Here is a 12,223-nt window from a genome sequence, read left to right on the forward strand (position 1 = left end):
TCTGAACCCTGAATTTGGATCTCCATATAAATCAGCACACTGGAGCAAGCAGCTTTATTGTTTTACACAACTTACTTTTTCTTCGAGGCATTATCTTTGCCTTTCTTTTCTTTAAACAAGACAAACTGGTGCTCAAAAGGTGATGTGTAGTTACATTTCCAGAAATAAGCTCCCAGAATTTGTTTTCTTTAATGTCTTTAGTATTTGAGATAATCACAATATTTATAAACAATAGTGAATACCTTAACACTATTCTGTATAACAGAGTTACCCCTTGTAGGAGATAGACTATAGAAACAGTTCACTGTTTAAGAAGTTCAAAACGAGTTCAGCGCACGTAGAAATACTTCTGTGTTTCTGTCCATGTAGTATTTATGGATTTTATATAGCATGAGTGAAGTGAGAAGACTCAAGCTTTTGTTTTGCTATTAAGAACTAATTCACCTAAAAGCCATGTATTCACTTGTTTCCATTCTGAAGTTACCTAATCCCAAACTCCTCTCAAAGAGAAACAAAAGGGGCGCCTGGGTGGCTCAGTCGTTTGAGCGTCTGACTTCAGCTCAGGTCATGGTCTTGCAGTTCAGGAGTTCGAGCCCCGCGTCGGGCTCTGTGCTAACAAACCGTCCCCTGCTCATGCTCTGTGTCTGTCTCTCAAAAATAAATAAATGTTAAAAAAAAAAAAAGAAACAAAAAACAAGGAAAAGGATTCAAAACTGTGAAGGAATAAAGTGTATGTAAACTTCCCTTTCCACTATTTTTTCACTATTAAAGTAGACTATTTAGTTCTCTTAAGACTTAGCATTGGATCATTATTTTTTAAAAAGTTTTTTTCATATTCATAATTAAATTTTCAATGGGAAAATAATTCATTCGTATCTTATAAATATGCAGTTGTTTTCCATGCCACAAATGTTTTCTTTTTAATTTTTTTAATGTTTATTTAGTTTTGAGAGACAGAGACAGAGCACGAGTAGGGGAGGAACAGAGAGAGAAGGAAGCACAGAATCTGAAGTAGGCTCCAAACTCTGACCTGTCAGCACAGAGTCCTGACGTGGGGCTCAAACCCATGAACCACGAGATCATGACCTGAGCCAAAGTTGGATGCTTGAGCGACTGAGCCACCCAGGAGCCCCTAATGTTTTCTTTTTAAAGAAGTGATAAAGCGTGGTTAGGAATTTAATTTGATATAGTCATGGTGGTCATAAGAGACTTATAGGGCTCCTGGTTGGCTTAGTCAGCAGTGCGTGTGACTCTTGATCCTTGGGGTTGTGAGTTCAAGCCCTACTTTGAGTGTAGAGATTACATAAAAAAATAAAATCTTTGGGGTGCCTGGGTAGCTCAATGGGTTGATCGTCTAACTCTTGATTTAGGGTCATGGGATTGATCCCCATGTCAGACTCTGCACTGAGTATGCAGCCTGCTTGAGATTGTCTCTCTCTCTCTCTTTCTCTCTGCTCGTACACTCTGTCTCTAAAATGAAATGAAACAAAATAAAATAAATCTTTAAAAAACAGAGAGAGACTCTTCTCACATAAGTTAATTTATCTTTGCTACACTTTGGAAATGATTATCAGAATTGAACTTTTTGAGGGCCTATGTCTGTATTTGTGATTCTAAAGGTTGGGGCTCATGTTTCTTGGCCAAAGGGATATTCTTGTTGGTTGTTGCTCTCACCTACCTGCGTTGTCACCTGTGGTAGACACGTGGTGGACCTTGAGGTCAAATTGCTGTAGTCGTCAAAATGTTTACTGCAGTGTTATTTATAATAGAATTAGAGATGGGGGAGGGGCAGTGAAACAACCCAATCAAAAATACAAAAGTAGAAGACTATTCAAATGCCAGAAAAAGGGACTTGATGAAAGAGTTTTGGGAAGGTTCCTGGGTAGCCCAGTCAGTTAAGCGTCTGACTCTTGGTTTCAGCTCAGGTCATGATCTCACGGTTCATGGGTTGGAGCCCTGTGTCAGGCTCTGTGCTGACAGCTCAGAGCCTGAAGCCTGCTTTGGATTCTTTGTCTCCCCCTCTCTTTGTCCCTCCCTGTTCATGCTCTGTCTCCGTCTCTCTCTCTCAAAAATAATCATTAAAAAAAAAAGTAAAAAAATAAACTTAAAAGAAGTTTTTGCTACATTAACTTCATAAGCATTAAAAATAAATATTGTAGAGACTATTATTGTTAGAAAATAAGTTATAATGTTATTTTTTTTAAATAACTTTTTAAAGTTTATTTTTATTTATTTTTAAGAGATAGAGAGTGAGCAGGGGAGGAGCAGAGAGGGAGACAGAATCCCAAGCAGGCTTCGCTCTATCAGCGCAGAGCCCACTGTGGGGCTTGAGCTCAAAATCTGTGAGATCATGACCTGAGGTGAAACCAAGAGTCAGACACTTAACTGACTGAGCCACCCAGGTGCCCCTATTATGTGAAGTTTTAAAAATCACAAGAGCTTTTGTTATAGTTTTGCTAAATACATTAATGTACACATTACTACAGCCCCAAAAGAAGTAAACGCTGCAGTATATATGAATGAATTTAATTATTTTAACATTACCTTTATCATTGCCATATTTGTGAAATTTATAAATATCAAGGGGGAACTTGGAGAACAAAGGAAATTTAATATGAACTTGTCATCAGTGATTGTACTACTATGTATCTATTCCTGTCTACTTTGTAATATGTTGAGTGAACTCAAAAATAGTTTCATGGTTACATGTAACTGCGTTCTCAGAAGTAGACAGCCAACAAACTCCATTTGCCTGGCCATGTATTAAAATGAGGCTTTCATACACCCTGTAATGCACTGTGAACTTTACAGCTATGGCAACTCAGAATCTCTCTGTTCTTTAGAATTTAGTAAATAAAAAATAATTTTTTTTTTTTTAGAATAGACTAATTTTTAGAGTAGTTTTAGATTCACTGCAAAATTGAGTGGAAAGCACACACTATTTGATCTTTTTAGTACTAGTGAGTTGTGAAACACAGTATGAAGCTTTACTTAAAAAACATAATAGGGGCACCTGGCTAGCTCAGTCAGAAGAGCATGTGACTCTTGATCTCGAGGTTGTGAGTTTGAGCCCCATGGTGCATGTAGAGGTTACTTAAATTTTTTAAAAAAGTAAAAATATAAAGATTTCAGATTTTTTTTTTTTTTTTTACGAAGGAGTATACAAGTCATTTTTCCTATATAGTGTGCACAGGTAAATGTCAACCAGTGCAGTCATGAAATGAAAGTTCATGTATGTTGGTGTCTTTTAGTCTGCTTGACAGCCAGTAATAAAATATTTTGCTGTTTCACTTATGGTTCTGGTTCTGAAGAGTTATTCTTCATTCTAGAACCCAGATTATTCTCAAATCATTATACTAATTTGTATAGCTTCCAGCATTATAAAGAAGTATCAATTTGGCTACTATTCCACTATCATTAGGGCATGGTATGTTTAAATATTATTGTTTTAATAATGATTAAAAATAGACCCTACTGTTTTAATATGCTTTTCCTAAGTCATGTTGTCTTAGCTTGGGCTGCTATAACAGTACCATAGAGGGGATGGCTTAAAGAAAAGAAATATATTTTCTCACAGAATAGGAAGCTAGAAGTCCAAGATCGAGGTGCCAGCATGGTTAGTTTCTGAAGACTCTTCTGCTTTATCTCTCTGTCCTTAGAAGGCTTGAGTAAAGAACAGGCTAGCTGTCTGGTATCTTATATAAGGTTTTTTGCCAAGTCTGCAGAACCATAACTGTTTGGAATAATAAAGTTTAGGCTTTGTAAGTGTTGAATGGGCCTAATTACACATAGTTTATGATCTTTGTAATTATTTAGATGGATGGTATGCATTAGGAGTGAAAATGGTTGAGACCTTTAATCAGCTTTTTAAAAGTTGAAAGAACTGCATATATCCAAGAGTCCTGTACAGTAAAGCTCTAGTCATCAATTATATTTTAGCATTAAGAAAAGACCAGATAAAAGCAACAACAACGCTGTGTTAGCGAGGGTTCTCCAGAGAAACAGAACCAATAGGATATATAGAGATATGTATTAGAGGAGGTTTATTTATAGGAGTTGGCTCATATGGTTATAAAGTCTAAGAAATAGCACAGTCTCTGCAAGCTGTAGAACCAAGAAAGCCAGGAGTATAATTCAGATTGAATCCAGAAGCCTGGAAACTAAGGAGCTGCATGTGTATGTCCTAGAATACCAAGGCCCAAGAACCCAGAGTTCCAGTGTTCCAGGTTAAGAGAGAATCTCTTTTGCCTGTTTGTTGTGTTCAGGACCTCAACAGATTGGATGATGCCTGCCCCATTAGGATACTTACTCCAGTTAGGGTGGATATTCCTTACTCAGTCTACTGATAGAAATTCTAGTATCTCCTGGAAACACCCTCACAGACACACCCAGAAGGAATGTTTTACCAGCTGGGATCTGGTTTGTAAGTAATCTGTGACAAGCAAGATTTAATATATATTTATGTAGTTATATTCATGGATTTGCAGATCTTATGCATTCTCTATAACTTTAAGGTACAGGAAAAAGGTTTTTCTAGGCAGTGATGTGCCCAAATTTGGCTTCATATCAGAATCCTGTGGAGAAGTTGTTACGAATAAAGAATACTGGAGATTTCAGTTTAATTGGATTTGGAGAGGGCCTAGGCTAGATAGCCTTCACTTTACGTTTTACAGCTGCCGTTCTAGAGACTTAGAACTTCCCCCATCCTTTTTATTTTATTTTTTTTTAATTAAAAAAAAATTTTTTTTTTAACGTTTATTTATTTTTGAGACAGAGAGAGACAGAGCATGAACGGGGGAGGGGCAGAGAGAGAGGGAGACACAGAATCGGAAGCAAGCTCCAGGCTCTGAGCCATCAGCCCAGAGCCCGACACGGGGCTCGAACTCGCGGACCACAAGATCGTGACCTGAGCTGAAGTTGGACGCTTAACCGACTGAGCCACCCAGGCGCCCCCCCCCCCCATCCTTTTTAAAATAATAATTTATTGAGGTGAAATTCACATCATAAAATTAACCATTTAGGGGCTCCTGGGTGGCTCAGTTGGTTGAATATCTGACTTTTGATCTCGGCTTAGGTCATGATCTCACAGTTCATGAGATCGAGCCCTGTGTTGGGCTCTGTGTTGACAGCATGGAGCCTGCTTGGGATTCTCTCTCCCTCTCTTTCTGCCCCTCCCCCGCTCACTCTCACTCTAAAAAATTAACTGTTTATTATTTTTTAAATGTCTATTTATTTTTGAGAGAGAGGGACAGAATGTGAGCAGGTGAAGGACAGAGACAAAGGGAGACACAGAATCCAAAGCACGCTCCAGGCTCTGAGCTGTCAGCACAGAGCCTGACTTGGGGCTCAAACCCACAGACTGTGAGATCATAACCTGAGCCGAAGTTGGTCACTTAACCTGACTGGGCCACCCACGCGCCCCTAAAAAATTAACTGTTTAAAGTGAACGTAATTCAGTGACATTTAGTATGTGGTCCCAGTGTTGTGCAGCTAACACCTCTATTTATAAAGTATTCCCATCACTCCTGCATAAAACACTTTACGCACAATGCACTTTCTCTCCATTCCATTTCACTCTAGTCCTAGTCTCTGACAATGACCATCCACCCAGCTTTCTGTCTGTATATGTTTGTCTATTCTGGATATTTCTTATAAATGGAATCATGCAATATGTGACCTTTTGTGTCTGGCTTTCATTTAGCCAATTTTCTCCATGTTGTGACATGTAGCAGTACTTCATTTCTCTTTATGGTTGGATGATATTCAATTGTATCTATCCATCTGTTGATGGACATTTGATCTTTGTCCACATTTTGGATGTGAGAATAGTGCTGCTGTGCCCGTGTGTATATATGTACTTGTCTAAGTCCGTCTTTCAGTTCTCTTGTTTATATACCTAGAATTATGGTATCAAATAGGTAATTTTGTATTTTACTCTTTGAGGTACTACCAGACGGGTCTCCAACAGATGAACCATTTCACATTCCCACCAGTAATGGATGAGGGTTCCTGTTTCTCCACGTCCTTACTAACACTTGTTATTTTTCATTTTTGTTTCAATTATAGCCATCCTAAGGGATGTAAAGTGATATCTTATTGTCATTTTGATTTGCATTTCCCTAATGACTAATGATGTTGAGCATGCTTTCATGTGTTTATTGGCTATTTATATATCATCTTTGGAGAAATGTTTGTTCACGTCCTTTGCCCATTTTTAATAGACTAGTTTATCTTTTTGTCTTTGAGTTGTAAGAGTTGTATATAATTAAGGATATTAAACACTTACCGAATACATGACTTGGAGATACTTCCTTCTTATCTGTAGGTTGTCTTGTCATTTTCTTGATAATTTTCTTTGCACAAAGGTTTTTCATTTTGATAAAGTCTGGTTTATTGCTCATGCTTTTGGTGTCATATCTAAGAATCCATTGCCATATCCAAGATCATGAAGATTTACTCCTATGTTTTGTTTTGGTTTTTAAAGAGTTTTATAATTTTAGCTCTTAGATCTTCCATTTTGAGTTAATTATGTATATGGTATAAGATAGGAATCCAACTTCATCCTTTTGTTCTTGAAAATTCAGTTATCCCAATTCATTTGTTGAAGAGACTGTTCTTTCCCCATAGAATGGACTTAGCATCCTCATCAAAAATCAATTGGCCATAGATGTATGTGCTTATTTATGGACTCTCAGTTCTGTTCTATTGGTCTGTAGGTCTCTCATTATGCCAGTCCTAAACTGTCTTGTTGATTATAGGTTTATAGTAAGTTTTGAAATCAGGAAGTGTGAGTCTTTGATTTTACTTTTTTTTTTTTCTTTAAGATTGTTTTTTGCTATTGTAGATCCCTTAAATTTCTATATAAATGTTAGGATCAGGTTTTCAGTTTCTGGCAAGGGGAAGCCAGGATTTTGATTAGGATTCCACTGAAACTGTAGATCAGACTGGGGAATAGTTAGTGTCATGTTATCATGAAGTCTTTCCACTTACGAACCCAGGATGTATTTATTTAGGTCTTTAACTTCTCCTTGAGCTGTGTTTTATAGTTTTCTGTGTACAAGTCTTTCACCTCCTTGGTTAGATTTATTCCTAGGTTGTGTTTTGTTCTTTTAGATTTCATTGTAAATGGAATTGTTTTCTTAATATCCTTTTTAGGTTATCCTGTTTAGGTTATTGCTGGTATTTAGAAATAAACCTGATATTTGAATGTTGATCTTATGTCCTACAACTTTGCTGAATTTGTTTACTTGCTTTAGTGCCTTTCTTGTGAATTCTTTGGAATTTTCTTTGTCATTTTTGAAATAATTTTTCTTTTTCCTTTCCACTTAGTATGTCTCTTACTGCTTTTTCTTGTCTAATGCTCTGGTTAGAATTTCCAGGACAGTGTTAAATAGCAGTGGTAAAAATAGTTATCATTGTCCTGTTTTTTGTTTTTTTAAATGTTTTTAAAATTTGAGAATGAGAGAGCATGAGTCAGGGAAGGGCAGAGAGAAAGAAGGAGAGAGGATCCCAAGCAGGCTCCACGCTGTCAGAACAGAGCCCCACGCGGGGCTTGATCTAACATACTGTAAGATCATGACATGAGCTGAGATCAAGAGTCATTTGCTTAACTGACTGAGCCACCCAGGTACTCTAATCCTTGTCCTATTGATCCTCGGAGGGAAAGATTTCACCATTTACTATAATGCTAGCTGTGGACTTTTTTTAAAAATGCCCCTTATAATGTTAATAGTTCTGTTTATCGTTTTTTGAGTGTTTTTATCATGAAAATATTAGGTTTTGTCAAATGGTTATTTATTTTGAGAGAGAAAGCACAGGGAATCCCAAGCAGCCTCTGCTGTCCGTGCAGAGCCCGACATGGGGCTCCATCACACAAACCGTGAAATCATGACCCAAGCCAAGATCAAGCGTTGGATGCTTAACTGACTGATCGACCCAGGTTCCCTCAGATGCCCATCTTTTAATTTGTTGTTTCTAAGTAGAAATCTATATATGTCGTTCCACTACTCAGAAATTTTATGTATATACATATTAAACTCTGAACAAAGTAGCATATTCCTCTGGTCAAATTTTTGTACCATATATTTATTTCATTACCAGTGGGTTCTTCACTACTGTGGTGGGTAGAATAATGGTCCTTCAGAGATGTCCATATCCCTGGACATTCCAGTCCCTAGAACCTATGGTATGTTAGCTTATATGTTAAAGAAAAGTTAAAGTTGCTAATCATTAGCTGACCTTAAAATAAGGAGATTATTCTGGATTATCTGGGTGGGCCCAATGTAACCCAAAGAGTCCTTTAAAGTAGAAGAGGTAGGCAGAAAATGAGAGTGAGAGATAGGACTATGGAAGAAAGGCTCAGAGAAATGTAACACTTTTTGCTTTGAGGATTAGAGGAAGGGGGCCAAGACCAAAGGAGTGTGGGTAGCCTTTAGAAGCTTAGAAAGGGCAAGGAAAGAGAGTGTGTCTTAGAGGCTTCAGGAAGGAGTGCATTAATGCTGACACATTGAATTTAGCCCTGTTGGAACAGTGTCAGACTTTGACTATAGAAATGTAAAATAATAATTTTTTTGTTTTGTTTTAAGCCACTAAGTTTGTGGTGATTTGTTAGAGTAGCAACATAAAATAAATACAACTACCCAAGCATATTTTGTTCTACTGTTTATGATGTTGGTTTATTTATCTAGGCTAACTGATGTCTAAATTTCTCTTAAGTTGTTAAAATTGTACTTCTTACTCAAAATCCATCTCAAAACTTTCTGAAACAATAAGCCTTTTGTTCTTCCACACTAATATCCTAGTTTCTCTCGTGATTTCTGTTGTGCCTTCTTCTTCTTTTTTTAACCTTCCTCATAGCATCTAATGATAATACAGAGTTTTAGAATTTAGTATTTGGTATTGATTTTATTAAAATTTTATTCTCCTTTTAAAAATACTCTGTTACCTTGATGTGGTTGTGTATTTTATGTGTGTGTCTAAATTTGGGTTGTATATGTAAGATTTTTACACTTTCTGTAGTTATATTTCTGTTTAAAATTTTGAATTTTATCTTTCATTTTAGACTGAGATTGGTGACTATATCTTACTCAGCCTTGTCTTTTCTATTGAAAAACAGTCTGTGATGCATATGGTAGGCAATACATATGTGTTTGACTTAAATGTACATGTGAATTAGGTCCTATAATTTAAATTTATGAACCAAAATATTATAACCATAGTGATGAGTTTTATCCATACCCTGAGGGAGTTAAAATTATATTGTTGGGAGGCATATTTTTAGTTTATATAAACCATAATTATTAAAACCATTGATTGATGTTACAAGTGATTTTAGCATCTCTCTAGGCAGATTTTAAGCAAGGCAAATTTGAGGGGGATTTGTTTGTTTCTTTTTATGTACTTTAGGTTCAGATGTATCTGAAAATAAAGATACTTTGTTGCTTCTCAGGACTCTTGGATCTCAGTTCATCATGTTTGTCTATTTTTAAATGAGTTTTTTTAGAAAGATGGTGCTACAAGGCAAACCATAACAGACTCTTAAATACAGAGAACAAACAGGGTTGATGGGGAGGGTGGGAGAGAAGGGAAACTAGGTGATGGGCATTAAGGAGGGCATTTGTTGGGATGAGCACTGGGTGTTGTATATAAGTGATGAACCACGGGAATCTACCCCCAAAACCAAGAGCACACTGTACACACTGTATATTAGCCAAATTGACAATAAAAATAAATAAACAAACAAATAAGTAAATAAGTAGTGCTACTTTTTAAACTAAGATATATCTGGGGGATTAGTCAGAATGAATATTTGTAATATAAAAACTACTTAATTCTTTCTTTAAAACTTTTTTTTAATGTTTATTTTTGAGAGATAGAGAGCGATTAACAGTGTGAGTGAGGGAGGGGCAGAGAAAGAAGACGACATGGAATCCAAAGCAGGCCCCAGGCTCTGAGCTATCAGCACAGAGTCTGACACGGGGCCCCGAACCCACAAATGTTGAGACCGTGACCTGAGCCGAAGTCAGACACTTAACTAACTGAGCCACCCAGGTGCCCCAAAAAAGTACTTAATAATTCTTTAACATTGATTGCAAACATGAAGAAAAAGAATTGTTTTCTCCCCTTATGATGAGAAAACAAGTTTTCTACGAATAAAAGAAAATTTAGCAGAACTGATATCCCTTTTTTATATCATATTTTTGAGTGCTTTCTAAATGTGATGTTTGTGTCTCATAGAATGGAGATGTATGCATTTCGATTCTTCATCCGCCTGTAGATGACCCACAGAGTGGAGAACTGCCCTCCGAAAGGTGGAATCCTACTCAGAATGTCAGGTAAGGGGCTACATAAGGAATAATCTGGTTTTTAGATGGCTCTTAAGATTGGATATTATCTTTTAACAAGTACAAAAGAATCCTTTCTGTACTTTGTTGTTTTTGTTTTTTGCTAGAGCTTTAAGTAACATGTATGCATCATTTTGAAGAGTCCCATTTACAGAGCAGTAATGCAATATTTTACTCATTTCTTTATGTTCATCTTGAAAGAATTTTCCTAGTGTGACTTCTTCCTCTTAACATTATTTAAGTTCCATCCTGCATCTTTGGATCTTGTGATGCCCATGTTTGGATGAGTTGCTTCCTTATTCTAGGGTTCTTACTATATTTTGCAGAGAAATCTATCATATAAGTCTTTACAAACTTCAAATGACTTTATGTTGTACTGCTTTAAAAAGGGCTTCTGGGGCTCCTGGATGGCTCAGCCAGTTAAGTGTCCAACTTTGGCTCAGGTCATGATCTCATGGCCCCGTGTTGGGCTCTGTGCTGACAGCTTGGAGCCTGCTGCAGATTCTGTGTCTGTCTGTCTGTCTCCTCCCTCCCTCCCTCCCTTCTTCCTTCCCTCCCTTTCTTCCTCCCTCCCCCTCTCCCTCTCCCTCAAATAAACATTTAAAAAAAAAGCTTTCATTTACCTGGGTTTTTTGTTTGTTTTATTAACTGTGTAGATGGTTCTTAATGATTTGAAAGGCTTGTATATTTCTTTTGATTCCATCTGTTGAACTATATAAGTAGATACTAACCATCTGTTTGTTTATAGTGGTCTATATGTGTGGGAGTTGGTCACCTAACCCTTAAAAGAACCCTGAGTTTTAACTTGTAATTGTTATGTTTACATTATTTATCATTATATTTTTCTGCAATAAAAATCTATATATAAATATATTTTAATTATTTGTGACAAGGCTGTAGTTAAACTTATTTCTATATTGAATTACTTTATTAATATACAGTTGATTAAAAACAACGTAAGTATATACTTCCAATTTACTATGTACATTTGCTAATTATTAGAAATGCTTTTTTAAATCAGGTAGATAGACATTTGTTTTCATTAGTCCATGTATCTATGAATAATTATTACTTTGCTAGAGTGAGACAGAAATACAGCTTTGGGGAGCCTGAGTGGCTCAGTCATTTAAGCGTCCGACTTCGGCTCAGGTCATGATCTCACAGTTCGTGAGTTAAAGCCCCGCGTCGGGCTCTGGGCTGACAGCTCAGAGCCTGGAGCCCACTTCAGATTCTGTGTCTCTCTCCGTGTGCCCCTCCACTGCTTGCACTCTGTTTCTCACATTGTGTCAAAAATAAATAAATGTTAAAAAAAATTTTTTTTAATAAAAAATGTAGCTTCAATTTTATATATGATATATGAATAATATATATGCTAATATACACACCCAAGAATATATATACCTGTGTATATACAAGCATATATGTGTGTGTGTGCATATATACACATGTGACAATAAACATATGTAACATAAACATATATTAGATGCAGTGATTAAGAGACCATATTTACATATGATAATGGAATAAAATTTTATATGGCAGTGAAACTAAATCCTTTTAATTCTGAGTTATTTGGCAAAAATCACAGAGTGATCTGTTGTCAGTCTTTAGAAAAACAAAACAGTTTTATTGTGATATAATTTCCATTACCCTACAGTTCTCCCAATTTAAGTGTACTATAAGTACAAAGTTGTATAAGTATCCCCACAATTTTATTTTCGAGAGAAAGAGCACAAGCAGGGGAGGGACAGAGAGGGAGACACAGAATCCGAAGCAGGCTCCACACTCTGAACTGTCAGCAGAGAGCCAACACAGGGCTTGAACTCATGAACCATGAGATCATGACCTGAGCCAAAGTTAGATGCCTAACTGACTGAGCC

At 36.6% G+C, this 12,223-nt stretch overlaps 1 protein-coding gene across 1 annotated transcript in view; it reads left to right on the forward strand.

Moving 5' to 3' along the window:
* The window catches only part of UBE2R2 (ubiquitin conjugating enzyme E2 R2), a 115,600-nt gene that overhangs the window by 84,823 nt on the left and 18,554 nt on the right, over window positions 1–12,223 (forward strand). Inside the window, exon 3 of the mRNA XM_019424146.2 lies at window positions 10,237–10,334. Within this exon, the coding sequence (XP_019279691.1) occupies window positions 10,237–10,334 (98 nt within the window). The remainder of the gene's footprint in view (window positions 1–10,236; window positions 10,335–12,223) is intronic.

The sequence above is a fragment of the Panthera pardus genome, unplaced genomic scaffold (assembly GCF_024362965.1).
Source record: "Panthera pardus isolate Hobbes unplaced genomic scaffold, ASM2436296v1 HiC_scaffold_20, whole genome shotgun sequence".
Taxonomy (NCBI): Eukaryota; Metazoa; Chordata; class Mammalia; order Carnivora; family Felidae; genus Panthera; species Panthera pardus.